At 43.0% G+C, this 14,413-nt stretch overlaps 1 protein-coding gene across 16 annotated transcripts in view; it reads left to right on the forward strand.

Annotated features, from left to right (window-relative positions):
* Positions 1–14,413, forward strand: part of LTBP1 (latent transforming growth factor beta binding protein 1) — a 213,290-nt gene that overhangs the window by 139,799 nt on the left and 59,078 nt on the right. For 5 of the 16 annotated variants that reach the window (XM_083732108.1, XM_083732111.1, XM_083732099.1 and 2 more), the window contains one exon: positions 11,663–11,758. In XM_083732108.1, coding sequence (XP_083588234.1) covers positions 11,663–11,758 — 96 coding nt within the window. Of the gene's footprint in view, positions 1–3,711; positions 3,803–11,659; positions 11,759–14,413 lie in introns of all 16 variants that reach the window. The other 11 variants (XM_083732112.1, XM_083732106.1, XM_083732104.1 and 8 more) reach the window with 3 other exon arrangements.

The following is a 14,413-nucleotide window of genomic DNA, read 5'->3' on the forward strand; positions in this document are numbered from 1 at the left end:
TGCATTTTAACCTGTATTTTAAATTGGGGGGGTTGGTCCCTCCCCATTATGTTTCTATTGTAATTTTACTGGTGTTAGCCGCCCTGAGCCCGGCTCTGGCTGGGGAGGGCAGGATATAAATAAAAATTATTATTATTATTATTATTATTATTATTATTATTATTATTATTTCATCCTCATCATTATAGGGCATACTAAAGTTCACACACCAGTTGTGGAAGGTAGGAACAATTCAGTTTTGCAGTTCCTTAGTTGGAGCATAGTGGCTTATAAAGACTAGCTCTGCTGGATCAGAGCAAGCGTCCATCTTAGTCTAATGTTGTATTCTACCAGAGCAGTGGTTTCCAGGTATTTCCTCCCATGGACCAGTTGAAAATTGTCGATGGTCTTAACATAACACTTAAATTATTTTTCTGCTTGTTGAATCAATTGCAATGCTTTATGATTTTTTATTTATATTTTAATATATATTTGCATTCCGTAGAAATCCAGTTATAGCATAAAAAGCATATAAAAATAAAAGAAGCAATTAAAACACAATTAAAAATCAGTATGACTAATGCACACATGCCGTGGACCACCTGAATGAATCTCGCAGGCCACTGGTGGTCCATGGACCACAGTTTCAAAACTCCTGCGATAGAGCACAGCTGCATGATTTTTACAAGACCACAAGCAAGGCATGAAGGCAACAGCTCTTCCCTATATCCCACCCCGATTCACAGCAACTTGTATTCCCAGGCATTTTGCACTGCTACATGGAATGTGCATTTAGCTGTAAAGGTTAATAGTCACTGATAGACCACTGTGTATTTATTGTATCCTTTTAAAAACCGTTTAAATTGCTGTGGAAAGAACCATAGTTCTACAACAAGCGGATGTGTTTCGCATGCCAAAGGCCTCAGACTTAATCTTTGCCACCCCCTGGTACAGCTGGCTCCCTTTTGAGATTCTGCACAACTACTTCCAGTCAGTGAAGGCAGTACAGAGATAGGCAATGGGCCTGACTCATTATAAAACAGTTTCCTAAGTTCTTCCTTCTCCTTCTTAGTTGTTTTCTTTATAAGCTAAAAAGACCTGAGCACGTTAGCTTTTCCTCATAGGAATGTTACCTCGGCCTCTGAACATTTTGGTATCTTTTTCTGCACATTTCCCAGTTTTGCAATTTCAGGTGCAGCAACCAGAAATATGTGCCCTTGAGCTACACATTTGTTTAAAAAATGCTCAGCAGCATTTAAAATATTATATAATATATTCATAAAACAATCATTAACAGATTTGTCCCAGTTTCTGCATTGTTTTAAAAAGAACATTAGGTCACTAGCAGTTTAATAATAGTTGAGATAGAAAATAGTTATTGTTTTAATATTTAATTTGATTCCAGGCCACTGTATAACAATATATCATGATATATGTTAAGTAAATAAAATCATACAATAAAGCTATTATTTCTCTCTCTTTGAAGTACTTCATTTTCAATATACTTTCTCTGCTTTAGTCTTAAAAACTGAAGAATCTTGTCTCACCTAGAATCATGCTGTGGAAGGAATTGAACATCACACTTTTTAATCATTCTGTCAACTCAAGCATTTCATCTTGCCAGACAGAACAGTTCCCCCTCTACTCCTCACCTGTGCTGCTCTGGGGGCTTTCCTGGCCCTTCCAGAGCCAATTTCAGGGACTGCTCAAGGGCAGAGGAGGGAAAGTCCTATTGAGCAAGCAGAAGTCCTTGTGCATGTCTTCTGCTGAGATTTCTTAGGTAAAGCCTGCCCTAAGCAACAGAACCCAGAGTTGAACAATGTGGGTGCATTGCATGTTCAGACTCAGTTCTTGTGGAAATCTGTAAGACAAGCAAACTGGTTGCATTCTCAGATAAAGTTGAAATGGGGCAAAACGTTATCTCCCAGACAGTAGGTCTACCAGAGACAGTTTGGTCAAGTGCAGCCAATGTATGATTTAGAAACAATGTGTATATTAGGAGTAAATAGCTGAGTCTTTGCGAAGGCTTTTTTAAAAATCACAAACTGATGTGATACTGTGGAGAACAGAGGACTGGAAAAATGAGAATTTTGTCCATTGCTAAGTAGGAACAAAGTTCAGTGAACTTCTTTCTATTCCTGAGGGAAGTGAAGGAGGGAATGTGCCACTTTATTTTACTGTATGAGATGACCTAAGGGTCTTGGTTTTTTAAACTATTGTTTAACAAGATTTATATACTGTTTAATAAATAACTAAGGCCTCTAAGCAGTTTTCAGTTTCCCTATTAAAACATGTAAGCAGAAACACCACATTCACTAGCAGCAGCTTGGAGCTCATGGCGGCTTCCAGATCAGCAAGACTTTTCTGGAACACTCATATGATTAAGCAACGTCACAAGGGTGTTCTAGGAAGTCCTGCCAAGTTAGAAGCTGGCATGAGATCCTTGCCATTGTAAGCAAATACAGCACAGTGTTTTAGGAGAAAACAAAGTCCCCAGCCACTTGTAGAGTAAAATAATTCAGTGGTGTCAGGGGTTGCCTGTCAATAATTTTCTTAAAACTTCACATGGCACCTTTGAAAAGTTCAGAAAATAGTTCCCCAGATTGCAATGCGGAGAATGACTATAAAATTGTGGTGTATGTTTCATCCCAGCACTAACATAAAGACATTGCACCTTTCCTTGCCTCAAAGACTTAGGCTCTGTGAAAGATGGTGCCAATTTCCTATGCCCAAGGATACGTCTACATATTGTCTGTATTGCATGTATTATATGAACCTCAGTGCTTCGTGCCATATCCCCAAAAGGCACTTGACACATAACTGATTCCTGCATTGCAGAATGTTGGACCAGATGACCCTCAGGTCAATTCTATTACCATGTTCTACCCCTTTCCCACAGACTTACCCCCCATAGATCATTCTTCCCCTTTGCGTGAGGAGAAATCATAGATAAGAGCTCCATTGTAACTCATTTATGCATAAGTTTTACCTGTGATTTGTGAGCTGTGGTTATTCTCTTTTAGCTTTCACTGAGTTGTGAACCAGATATAGTTCCCAAACCTTGAATTGGCTTGGCAGCCCTTAATCTGTAATTCTACAATTACAGGGGTCAGCCCTTCACACAGCTGTAAAACACAATCCCCGGTAGTCTAAAAGAGAATTAGTCCACCCAGCAAAATGGAGGATTTCAGCCATGGGGAGCGTTGGGCATGCTGAGGTACCATTGTTTGCAATGGGTCCTAAATGCACCAAACTTTGTTCTGTACTGCACCAATAATGTGTAGATGGTGTGTGTGTGTGTGTGTGTGTGTGTGTGTGTGTGTGTTATGTTATTTGTATATGTGTGCCTGTTCTGAGCTCCTAGTTGTAAGAGGCATTCCTGCATCTAAGCATATTAAAAGCAGATGTGCATATGCAAGGATAAGTTATTTTTAATCACAAGTCTACAAATAGATGTATGTTTGGCTTTATGTACTATATATCAATATATTTAGAAGATTTATCTTTACCCAATAAATTGTGATAAAAATACATTGTCTACAAGAGCTGCTGCTGAATGGAAAATGAACCAATTACAAGGAGTTAATGCTTGCTCTTATTTTTAAACGATATATAAACACACACAGTTTGCTATGAAACATCATTTTTTCAAAGCAAAATTTCACTACAAAATTGGGGAGACTCACATTAAAACCACATAATCACCCATTTAATTTTTAACCATTCTTTTAGGAATTAGTTTCACTTGATGACCGAGAAAAACCTGGTCAACCTCAGCTTTCTCCTGGGATTTCAACTATTAACCTGCATCCACAATTTCCAGGTAGCTCTTTTTGACTCCTCCTTTAATGGATGAGAATCCTTGCAAAAATGGCATGGAATAATTCCTTATGGTGTCTATATTCCTTTCATTTTTAGAATTTTATTTCTAATTTAATGTTCTGCATTTTAAAAAGAAGGGCTTAATCTAGCAAAATTTTATTATCTTTACATGAATAATCCTTTTAAAGTCCACTAGACAAGACTCTTTGGTGAATAAAATAAGACCTAATGGACCCATGCATTCCATCTCATTCCATTCTTCCTTTGTGAATTCCTTTCCCTTACCCAGTTATAGCTCAATGATTTGCATGCAGAACATTCCAGGTTCAATCCCTGGCATATCCACGTAGAGATAGAAAAGACCCCTACTTAAATACTGAGCTGGATGGGCCATCGCCTCACTCAGTACAAGGCAGCCTCCAATTTTCCTGGCACTTTAGTCTGCATTGATGATATCCATGGTTAGCTATTAAACCAGGCTTAGAAACAGAGTTGCAAGTTTCACTTCACTTAAGAATTGTCAAGTTGACTTGTTGGTTAAAAGGTAGTTTGCAAAGTCTGGTTACAGCTAACAATGGTTTGTTAACCATATTTAAGGCCAGTGCTGCCATATTTCTGCTGTACTACTGCAGGAATTTCAAGTGGACACCCATGGCTGTGGGTATCGGAGAAGCCAGGCAGGGAGATGAAAATTCAGAATCTTAAAGCCTAGTCCTCATTCTGGTTCTTCTTCCAGCAACAGTGACCTCAGTTTCCCTCCCAATATGTATTTTGGGTCAGATAATGCTGCTGTATTAATGTCAGTTCAGTTAACAGTAAAACGGCAATGATATATGTCTTGATTGTGGATGCTGATTTGGCTTACGTTACTGTACGTGGAAGGATGAGCCTGGAAGCAGCTGACCTCTCTCAGCTGTTGCATTCTGTTTTCTCAGTCTAACACCAATACAGGATTGAGGGTTTGGTCATGTTGGCTGTTGTCTTTTACTGTAGTCCCTAAGGATTCCGTCTCATACTCCCACAATCCCTGGATTATTTCAAATTTGTGTTGGACAATCAGGACAGATTAGGAATTCTGTTCTTAGCATCCTTCTGCTCAACTATCTTCCTGTGGGAGCTGAAAACAATAATCAATGCAAAGGTTTGGTTTTTATGTTTTCAATGTGGCATAAAGATTGTGATTTCTCCTTGTTCAGATCAGATCATTTCCTGATGAGCTTTAGGCTTGCAATGGCTTTTCTTCTCTGCCTGATCAGTGGATATGTTAGAACGATGATGGAATCTGAAAGATCCCCACCCCCCGAGTCCCTGGCAAGTTTCCTTTTGACATGACCGGTGCCCCATCAAACCCTAGTCACTCTGTAGGGGTTACATAAAGTATAATAGTTCACAGAGCATCAGTAGTTCCCCCACACTCTTGCCTGTTGTGCAGATCCTGTTTTGCTCCTTGGTTTACCAACTCGACTAGTTATTAAAATGGCTTATAAGAAAGTTGCAGGAAACATAGAATGAAGCTTAAGAAATACAGGCAACAATCTATCCTGTATCTATCCTGGGGCGGGGCCTGAAGCCTCACAGGGACTGCTGCGCTCTGCTGCCCAGGAGGACTCTCCTGTGTGAGTGTCTGAGGACCCTGCTCCTTCCTGCCACTCACCATCTGGCCTGGGGCGGGGCCTGAAGCCTCACAGGGACTGCTGCGCTCTGCTGCCCAGGAGGACTCTCCTGTGTGAGTGTCTGAGGACCCTGCTCCTTCCTGCCACTCACCATCTGGCCTGGGGCGGGGCCTGAAGCCTCACAGGGACTGCTGCGCTCTGCTGCCCAGGAGGACTCTCCTGTGTGAGTGTCTGAGGGCCCTGCTCCTTCTTGCCACTTACCACCTGGCCCAGGGCAGGGCCTGACGGGCCTCACTAGGACAGTTGCTGTTACTGCTGGAGGGGTGCAGAGTGCTTTTAAAATGTTTTAAAAATTTTATTTTGAATTTTTTGTATGTGGGGGGGTGGGGGTGGATGTTTATTGGGCCTGGGAATTTGTTTGATTTTATGTTTTTGTAATTTTTGTAATTTTTATTGTTTTTTGTTTGTACTGTTTTATTTGTGTTGTTGTTTTTTGTTGTTTTTTTAAAGGGGTTATTTTGTTCTTAAGGGGAGGGGTCAGGGCTGCCGGTGAATGGGCCCCAGCCCACAAAATGGCTGGGATATGTTTCACAGGGGGGAATGCACTGGGACAACCGATCTCAGTGATCACGGGTAGGAGGAGGAGTTACGCTAAGACCAGACCATGTCATTACAGAGGAGGCAGGTTTAGTCGTTGTCTGAGGACTATCCCTGCCTCCGGGTCTGGTCCTGACCGGATGAATACTAGAATCAGCAAGGGATACCCACATGACCTGAAAGTGTTGCTGTGCAATGCCAGGTCAATGATTCAGAAGACCACTGCCATCCATGACTTGATCATGGATGGAGGACTTGACCTGGCATGTGTAACAGGGACTTGGTTGGATGAAGCAGATGGGCCTGTCCTTGCCGCTGCTTGTCCACCAGGTTTCTCTTACGCACAGCAACCCAGGTCATGTGGGCGGGGAGGGGGGGTTGCAGTGATTTTTCGGAAGTCATTAGTTTGCACCAGGCGTCCTACTGGGAAGACCCAGTTTTCTGAGTGCATGTTCTGGAAGTTGGGCAATAGGGGCAGTACAGGATTCCTTTTGGTGTACCGACCTCCCCGCTGCACCAAGGATTCCCTGCCCGAGCTGCTTCAGGTCGTGGCGGATGTTCTCCTGGAGACACCTAGCTTGGTTGTCCTAGGGGATTTTAACATCCATGCCGACACGACCTTACAAGGGGCCGCTCGGGACTTCATGGAAAGCATGGCCTCCATGGGGCTGTCCCTGAATAAGTCTGGCCCAACCCATAGCCGCGGACATGCCTTGGACCTGGTGTTTACCTCTACGGATATTGGTGATCTGACACTAAGTAAAAGTGAAACGAAAGAAGTGCCATGGTCAGACCACTTCCTGGTGCAACTGGACTTCTCTGCGACCCATCCCCTCTGCAGGGAGGTGGGACCGATTCGGATGGTCCGCCCCCGCCACTTAATGGATCCAAATGGTTTCCAGAGAGTGGTAGGGGATGCTTTATCCCATGTTGATGGCCTTTCAGCCGATTCCCTGGTGGCCCGCTGGAATGTGGAGTTAACCAGGGCTATTGACTGTTTGGCTCTGAAGCGCCCTCTCCGATTGCATGGAGCCCGGAGAGCCCCGTGGTTTTCCACGGATCTGAGGGCAATGAAACAATCGTTGAGACGGCTAGAGCACCGGTGGCGGATAACTCATTCCGAATCTGACCGGACACAGGTTAGAGCTCAACGTCGAGCCTACCAAGTGGCGATAGCGACGGCGAAGAAGACTTTCTTCACCGCCTCTATTGCATCTGCAGAAAACAGCAGCAGGAGACTCTTTCAGGTGGTTCACAATTTAGCGGAACCACCTGTAACATCGGGGCCCAGTACGGGCCACATGTTCTCCTGCAATGATTTTGCAAATTTTTTTGCAGATAAAATCGCTCAGATTCGGGAAGAAGTAGACTCCACCGTGGGAGCAGGGCCGGGGCGGGAGAGTGCTAGAGTCCTGTCTGGTCAAGTTGTGTGGGATCAATTCCAATCTGTTACCTCCGAGGATGTGGACAGGCTGCTTGGACGAGTGAAGCCAACCACCTGTCTCCTGGATCCTTGCCCATCCTGGCTTATAAAAGCTAGCCGGGAAGGACTGGGCGATGGGCTTCGTGGGGTGGTGAATGCTTCCCTCCGTGAGGGAGCCTTCCCAGACCCGCTGAAAGAGGCAGTTATTAAACCGCTTCTTAAAAAACCATCTTTAGATGCGGCCACGATGGCCAATTATCGCCCAGTCTCAAACCTTCCATTCTTGGGCAAGGTGATTGAGCGAGTGGTTGCTGAACAACTCCAGGCACGCCTGGAAGAAGCGGACCATTTGGATTCCTTCCAGTCGGGATTCAGGCCTCATCATGGGACTGAAACTGCCTTGGTCGCACTGGTTGATGATCTCCGGCGGGCTAGGGACAAAGGTGAGAGCTGTTTCCTAGTTCTGCTGGATCTCTCAGCGGCGTTTGATACCATCGACCATGACATCCTTCTGGACCGTCTTGAGGGGCTGGGAGCTGGGGGCACTGTCATACAGTGGTTCTGCTCCTTCCTCCTGGGCCGTGTTCAGAAAGTGGTGGTGGGGGATGAGTGTTCAGACCCCTGGGCTCTCACTTGTGGGGTGCCCCAGGGTTCTGTCCTCTCCCCCATGCTTTTCAACATTTACATGCAGCCTCTGGGAGAGATCATCAGGAGGTTTGGGCTGGGTGTTCATCAGTATGCAGATGATACCCAGCTCTACCTCTCTTTTAAATCAGAACCAGTGAAGGCGGTGAAGGTCCTGTGTGAGTGTCTGGAAGCGGTTGGAGGATGGATGGCGGCTAACATATTGAGGTTGAATCCTGACAAGACAGAAGTACTGTTTTTGGGGGACAGGAGGCGGGCAGGTGTGGAGGATTCCCTGGTCCTGAATGGGGTAACTGTGCCCCTGAAGGACCAGGTGCGCAGCCTGGGAGTCATTTTGGACTCACAGCTGTCCATGGAGGCACAGGTCAAATCTGTATCCAGGGCAGCTGTTTACCAGCTCCATCTGGTACGTAGGCTATCTGCCTGCGGACTGTCTCGCCAGAGTGGTACATGCTCTGGTTATCTCCCGCTTGGACTACTGCAATGCGCTCTACGTGGGGCTACCTTTGAAGGTGACCCGGAAACTACAACTAATCCAGAATGCGGCAGCTAGACTGGTGACTGGGAGCGGCCGCCGAGACCATATAACACCGGTCTTGAAAGACCTACATTGGCTCCCAGTACGTTTCCGAGCACAATTCAAAGTGTTGGTGCTGACCTTTAAAGCCCTAAATGGCCTCGGTCCAGTATATCTGAAGGAGCGTCTCCTCCCCAATCGTTCTGCCCGGACACTGAGGTCCAGCTCCGAGGGCCTTCTGGCGGTTCCCTCACTGCGAGAAGCCAAGTTACAGGGAACCAGGCAGAGGGCCTTCTCGGTAGTGGCGCCCGCCCTGTGGAATGCCCTCCCATCAGATGTCAAAGCGATAAACAACTACCTGACATTCAGAAGACATCTGAAGGCAGCCCTGTTCAGGGAAGTTTTTAATATGTGACATTTTAGTGTATTTTTCATCTCTGTTGGAAGCCGCCCAGAGTGGCTGGGGAAACCCAGCCAGATGGGCGGGGTACAAATAATAAATTATTATTATTATTATTATTATTATTATTATTATTATTATTATTATTATTATTATTATTATTATCAAGCCTACTCTGTGATGGTGAAGGCAGCAAAGAAACAGTACAGCTAACTCACAACTTACACACATTTAACTTGTGTACATTCAGCTTTACACACTTGGGGGGGGGATTAAAAAGGGGGCGGGCTTTAGCAATCCCGCCAAAATGTATTTTGACTATAAATGATTTTTGCCATGCATGGTGTAAATGCGACAATAAATGCCTTCTTGATGGAATGGAATGTTCTGGAATGACATCACTCTCATAGATACTGAGTTACAAAAAAGATGGCTGTTCCTACAGACCTATGGAACAGCCACATGTTTTTCTGTACAGTGTTCATGCTAGTAAAAGAATATTATCATATCATATCATATTATCATATCCCATGACTTTCAGGTGGTATTTGTAAAACAGTTTTCACTGCATAAGGCAGCCACTGCCCACTTTCAAACTGTTGCTAATGGTGGCTACCAGTTTAAAGACAGGAATAAAGTGGTACCACCACATCAGAGTTGTTTGAGTCAGAATTCTGAACTATGTTCCAATCCACTCATTAGTCTGGGAGATACAGATCAGATGAGGCCACTTTGGATTTGGTCTCAGCCAGTTCCTCCCTCAACACTGCTCACGCTTACTTGCTTTAATTTGGATGCCACTGATTTTGCCTTCAAGCAATGAATGTGCACAGGGAACCTTGTTACCCAGCTTTGTTGGGTGAATATTAGTTAGTTGTTACTAAGGCTATGTAAAAGGTGCTTGGTGGGGCGTGGCCGACTGTCTCCTGGTTTCTTGACTCCCTTGGCTTATAACATATAGCAGGTGAGGGTTCGTCAGCTGGGTCCAAGAACATGCTTTCTTGTGAGAGAGAAGGGTTGTGAGACCCATCCATTTCCCCTTCCTGGTCAATATGCTTGAGTTGGTGGTTGCTATACAAATCCAGAGCTGGATGCATTTCAGTTTGGTGCCAGCCCCTGGTGCGACCGCACTGCTTGGACTGTCCTGCTGTAAATCCGCCCCTTCTTGGGACATGGGTACCTAAAGGGGCATCCTTTTCTCAAATAGGAATTGAAATAATCATTAGAGTATCTTCTTAGGTCTTTCCATCTGCTGAACTCAGGTGGATTGCAACCAATGGAAGGAATGTTTCTGCTGTTTTTGGAATGCAGTCCCTGGGAAGGCTCACTAGTGGCTTTTCCTAAACCTTTCCAATGCTAGGCAAAGACCTTTCTTGGCCTTGTTAAACCCCAGGCCTTGTTAAACATTAGCTGAACTTGATTCTACCTAGGGATGCTTGTGTGCTTTAATACTTTTTTATTTTTGGGGGCTGTGTGTTTTTGTTGTGTTACGTTGTTTTGGTGCTCTTTCGTTGATTTTATTTTTTTATTAGCTGGCATGAGAGTATGCTACTGAAAGGAGATATATTATGTATATATCCAAGGAAGGGAGGGGGTAATTTGCTCTGGCAAAGGGGAGGAGGAGCATGCAATCTCATGCCACGCTCCTGATCTCCTTACAGTGGTTACATCTGCACTGTTATCTCTTCTATCATTATGCCTGAAGCAGACTTAAGAAGGGAAATGACTGCAAAACTTTTCACTGTGTGCAACACAGTGTGATAAAGTACTCTCTACTTAGCCAGTGAGCAATGAACCCATGAAACCCACGAATCTTTGGATTGCTAATGAGTCTACTGAACTCAATGGAGGTTGTACAGCAGCTGTGCTTGGTTAATTGTGCCCATGAATTTTTATGTGCAAAAATTTTATGGAGGGGCATATGTTGAAGTTGAAGAGAAATAGATTTAATTGAAATGGAGAATGATTTGGAAGTCCTTTTCATATTCTTGAATGTGGTAGACACTTAACATAGGCACCAAAAAGTGAATTGAAGTGGGAACAATTTTTCCGAAAGTGGTCCCACAATCCCTCGTGTATTTCAAACATCTCATTCAGTGATGCTTAGACAGTGAAGTTTCGTCACTATACTTGCTTTATTAGTTTTACAGAGTTCCAGATTTCTTTCACATGCACCAGAGTAACAAATAGGTCAGACTGTTAGTCAGTGTTCAAAATAAGAAATTATTTTGAGTAATTTAGCAGATGTTCATGTGTTTGCTGCTTGGTAAGACTAAAGCATATAACAGTATTGTGCATCTTATAACAACACATGCACTCTGGGCATGTTTTGTGGGGAGCAAAACAGAGTGTTTGTTGTGGGGGAGGAAGGGAAAGGAGAATGTTAGCCTCTTTGAGACTCCTTAAGGGGAGTGAAAGGCGGGATATCAAATCCAAAGTCTTCTTCTTCAAAAGGCACTAGCAACTAAAGGGAGATGTGCAGTTTCTTCAAAATTCAGGATTTTAGAAGATACACAATGGGAGTTTGTAACATGCACCACCTAGAAACATATAAAGAGACCCTTACTACAGTTTTCCATTAATGATTAGTTCATTAAGCCATGCACGTATTTTAAAACTTGCCTTCCTCATATGTAAATAATTTTCTCTTTTCTTTTGCACAGTAGTAGTTGAAAAAACCTCTCCTCCTGTGCCTGTAGAAGTTGGCCCAGATGTGTCTACTTCAAGTGCTAGTCAAGTAATAGCACCGACTCAAGTTACAGGTATGATGCATACTTTCCCCACAAAAAAAATGGCTGGAGGTAGAAATGGGTGCATACTCCCAAATAACTGAGGGCTATTAGAGCGTCAAACAGGAAGAATAGAGCAGCAGAACACAGGAAAATTCAGGGCCAAAAATGTTCAGTTTAAGAGGGTGGAATTGTATGTTATTTTTGGCAAGTCTGGTCATATGGATGGCATGCAGTTCACAGTTGACTTACGTTGTGCATATAAAATAGAGGAGTCTAAAGGATTTCACCCACCTGGAGTGTATTTGCAGGTTTGTATACCATGGTTCAACTGCATTTTTTTTGCATGCATGTGGGGACAGTTTCTGGTCAGCTCCACATACAGGCACATTACTTTACGCAAATATGCCTCCCCAAAGCTCTTAAAATGCCTTTTTCTATAAGCAGTGCATTAGCGCATATTCCCCTTAAAAGCATATGAAAAGACACAGACATGACATGGTGAGCGATCTTGTGAATTTACCCATATTCCATAATAAAAACTTGAGAAGATGGCATTGATTTCTAAAGGTGCCTAATGAAAATAATAATTTGGGGGTAGTTTCCAGAATCTGATCTAGAACTGGGTTGTGTGGGAAAGCCATTCTTTGAGAAACATACTCCCTCAGCTTTTGTAGGGCCAGGGTCACACCTTTCTAGGCTAGGTAGGAAAAGCCTAGCAGTGAGCAGGTTTCCAGGATGCACCTCCAAGAGATTGGCAGTTTTATTTATCTTCATTGATAAATGTCTTGTTCCTGATCCTCCATCACCTGTTCAGGCCCCATGAGCACGTTTGTGAAATTAAGATTCTCCCCCCGCCCCCAGTATGCATCATTTTACACTTGTTTACATTGAATTGCATTTGACATTTTACTGCCATTTCACTAAGTTTGGAGAGGTCCTTTTGGAGTTCTTCAGAATTCTTTTTTCTTTTGTTTCAACAACCCTGCACAACTTACTATCATTTTATTATTACCTTGGCCATCTTACTGCTCACTCCTAGTTCTAAGCTGTTTATGAACAAGTTAAAAAGCACAGTTTCCAATGCCAGTCCTTGGAGGGCTCCACTTTCTACCTTCTTCCTTAGAGAACTGTCTCTTTATTCCTACCCCCTGCTTCCTGAAACTTAACCATTTCCTGATCCACAAGAGAACCACACCTCTTTTTCTATGATTGCTACATTTATTCAAGAATTCTGTCATAGTTCTGTGTGTAAACATCACAAATGTTAAGTTGTCTACCCCTAGTGTGCACACTTGTTTCTAAGGAGTGGTATGCAATACAACCATGTAGCATAGCATCTTATTAATGTCTCTCCTCCAGAGCATCTGTGAGGAAAATTTTGATCAACCCTTTTCCAGCGGATCAAAGAATTTCAACAGTAGTGATGATATTTCTATATTCTCCAGGCTCTGGAACTTTCTTTAATACTCTGGCTTCAATTTATCTTTGCAAAGGGTTTTTCTTAGTTAAGTACTACCAGGTGTGTAGTTTGCTATAAACTTGCTGATATATTCCAGCATACCCTGCAATTTCTAAATTCAATGTTTATCTCTATGTCTCTGAATGTTCTATATTCGTTGAATCTTTGCAACATCCATCAGTATTCCATTTGAGGTCAAGTTTGCCTAATAAACAGTTGCTTTCTTTTTTTTAAAGAAATGCATATGCTATTAATAGATTACATTGTTAGCTAGCACATTAAGCTGTGTGCTTGCTGGGTGATCCTTTGGGCCAATTAACAGAATCCTTTTTAGGTTCAGATGAGATAAATGACAGGTGCCATTCTGTGTATCAGTAAAAGGGCTGTAGTAAAAGATAATAATAATAATAATAATAATAATAATAATAATAATAATAATAATAATAATAATAATAATAATAACTGCAGATCCCACTACTTCATATTCTGTGATAGTTGTCTGGGCAAATTGTATAATCAGTATTCATTTCAGTGCCATAACTTCTCTCAGCATCTAGGACTGTGCATTTTAATATGAAGCCACTTTCAGTATTGAATAGGTTCCAGAAGGCAATTTTTGGAGGCAGACATTGTACAGAAAATGTAAAGGATGGAACTTCCTATGCCCTTGGTTATCTACCTAAATGCTGTGGTGCATATTAAAAATGTTTCTACAGTGTGTGCATTATTAGCAAACATTGCATATCCTTTTGACTTAATTACCGGGCCTGGCATCAGGCAAATTAAGGGGGTTCAGTCCCCAACCTCCACAGATCTCAGTGTCCCTTTTTACTGCTTTTGCTATAGGGTTGATAAGGATGGAGTTCTAAACCACAAAGTCAATGTGAATAAAGTTGCTTGGTGTCCCAGAGTGGCTACATGGAAATAACTGCCAACTTAAAGATAGAGTTTTATTAAGACACTTCTTGTGCTTCCACTTCTTAATCACAAAATCACATTGTAGCAGGGAAGTTTGACTTCCTAGCGTCTAAACTATTGGTTGGTTGTGCAAGCAAAATGTTATCAGGCTTTAGTAGACAAAGTCCCTGCTGGTGTCACTGGTTCTTTTCTTCCAAGGTGAGTCAGGGCTGACTCCCCTTAACTGAATGAGCTCTGCTTCAGCTTTCAGGAGTTGTGAAGTAACTATTGCCTAAAGAATAGTCTGTGGATAAAGTCAAGCTTGCCCC

This window comes from Podarcis gaigeae (assembly GCF_964106915.1).
Source record: "Podarcis gaigeae genome assembly, chromosome: 3".
NCBI classification, from domain to species: Eukaryota; Metazoa; Chordata; class Lepidosauria; order Squamata; family Lacertidae; genus Podarcis; species Podarcis gaigeae.